Source organism: Arachis ipaensis, chromosome B05 (assembly GCF_000816755.2).
Source record: "Arachis ipaensis cultivar K30076 chromosome B05, Araip1.1, whole genome shotgun sequence".
In the NCBI taxonomy this organism is placed as follows: domain Eukaryota; kingdom Viridiplantae; phylum Streptophyta; class Magnoliopsida; order Fabales; family Fabaceae; genus Arachis; species Arachis ipaensis.
The window spans coordinates 3,519,192-3,521,414 of record NC_029789.2 but is presented as its reverse complement, the minus strand read 5'-3'; the positions used below and the strand labels follow the sequence as shown (position 1 = coordinate 3,521,414).

Below are 2,223 nucleotides of genomic sequence, written 5' to 3'. Positions count from 1 at the left end.
TGTGTGTGTGTGTGTGTGTGTGTGTGTGTGTGTGTGTGTGTGTGTGTGTGTGTGTGTGTGTGTGTGTGTGTGTGTGTGTGTGTGTGTGTGTGTGTGTGTGTGTGTGTGTGTGTGTGTGTGTGTGTGTGTGTGTGTGTGTGTGTGTGTGTGTGTGTGTGTGTGTGTGTGTGTGTGTGTGTGTGTGTGAGAGAGAGAGAGAGAGAGAGAGAGAGAGAGAGAGAGAGAAGAGATTTGACAAATAAAAATGAACAAAATACAAACAAGAAGCATTTGATATACACAGAATCACTGTTAAAATAATGGTTGAACAAAGATACGCAACTTTTGGAGAGAATATCAGTTAAATATTTTAAATCTACTGGAACTTACATAAATGCAACCTTTGACAGCAGCACGGCGACAGAAAGCTTGTGGTAGTTCTCCTTCACCGTAAATAGGATAAAGCAAAGCCCCTGGTGCATTAGGAAACCTGTGCGAACCAAGGTAAGTATCTAAACATGTTCCCATAACAAGTCAGGCAACCTCAAAGCATGAAAGCAATTCAATTAGAACTTACCTTCCAACAGATGAGCTGTATTGAGCTAAACGATCAATACCATCCTTTGTCTTGAGCAAATCTTTGCAAACCTCATTATTGTCTTGGTCATAATCTAACATGGCGATAGCATACAAAAGAATTCTGTAGAAGACAGCAAGTCATAGCCCTTAGTGTACTGAAGCATTTCAGCAGGTCATGCATGCAATATATACACCATACAGCCAAGCTTAGCAAATTTTGCTCAAAATTACCACTGAGAGATGAAACAAGATACAGTTCTCTTCATTGCACTAAAAGGTAATCCCTCCATTCCACAACATCTGTTGCTTTGGAAATTCACTACTTTCATAACTATATCCAGATACATTAATAATATCCAAATACAATGATCTTTTTAACCTATCAAATTTCCAAAGCACCAGATGTCATAGAACAAAGGGAGTACTCGTTTCACCTTTCCCAAGAAAAATATATCAAATGCCCCATCCAACTAACAAAGTGAACCACCACCAACTATTTTAAGATTTGAACTGTTTAACCAATGACTTAGATAGGACAAAGCAACTTCAGGGAAAGGGAAAAAGTTACTATAATTCAAACACTAGAAAAGCCTTAACTCATCCATCTTTTACAAAAATTTTAAGTGTTCAAAAGGGTCTTTTATTATTCTGTCATTGTAAGTCAAGACAGCTTGGTGATTTGATTCTAATTTTCAAAGCATAAGGTATGAAACTCTCCCTCCTATTCTTCTCATATCTTTCTTTTTTTTTCAAATTACTATCACAATAAAGCACCATAATAGAAGCCAAGAGTTTCACTTTGTGAAGAGCGAAACAACAGGCCAAAAACATTTTCCCCTACATTTTTGGCTTAGCAATTCTTAAATGCTGAGGGACTAGATCAGAATGCAACCATGGATTGTAAGAACTGCCATCTCCATAATGCTGGGAATTCTCAGCAACTAAAACAGCCTAATTTTCTAATCAAATCAGCATGCTGCATTAAGCATATGCACTAATACGTGGACTTGCAGATATTGCCGTATAACACATTCAAACCACAAACCCATTATCCTCAAATTAATGATAACATGCAACAGAATAAAATAAATAATGAAAAATTAAATTCTCACTAGCATATAGAAAATGGTGAATACGATTTTATCTTTGGCGGCAACCGCATCTTATCCAGGAAACTAACGAATGGACTCTCCAGATCTTCCTGCGAAATCTTCTGAATGTCGCCGCCACTTTCACTTTGATCGCCACCACCAGCAAGGTGCTGCTGCACGAGCTTGAAGAACCTCATCAGCTGGTTCTTCTCCTTCAGCGAAAGATTCTTGTCCCTGAAAATCGCTCCGCGAGAATCCGGCACGTTCGCCAAACCGCTGCCATTAGGCTCGTACACGAGGCTCGCATCCACGCCCTTGAATTCGAGATACTGTGCCGCTCCGGATTTCAGCAACAGATCGATGCAACTATCGGCGCAGAACAGCGCCCTAGGTCCTCCCAAATCGATGTTGAATTTTCTGGAATCTTCTCGAATCTTCGAGGTTTCGTCCTCGGAACCATGCCATTCGACCTCAATATCGGAGTAGAGTGGATCGTGGACGAGGTCCACGACGGCGTAATCGGAATCACCGGATCCGGCGGCAGATGGTGGTAGTGGTGGTGCGGGGACGGAAT

At 40.8% G+C, this 2,223-nt stretch overlaps 1 protein-coding gene across 1 annotated transcript in view; it reads right to left on the bottom strand.

Annotated features, from left to right (window-relative positions):
* LOC107642507 (rab escort protein 1) overlaps positions 1-2,223 on the bottom strand; it is a gene marked incomplete in the record, with an annotated part of 5,969 nt that overhangs the window by 3,356 nt on the left and 390 nt on the right. The window contains 3 exon segments of the mRNA XM_016345895.2: positions 370-469; positions 557-679; positions 1,695-2,223. Coding sequence (XP_016201381.1) covers positions 370-469; positions 557-679; positions 1,695-2,223 — 752 coding nt within the window.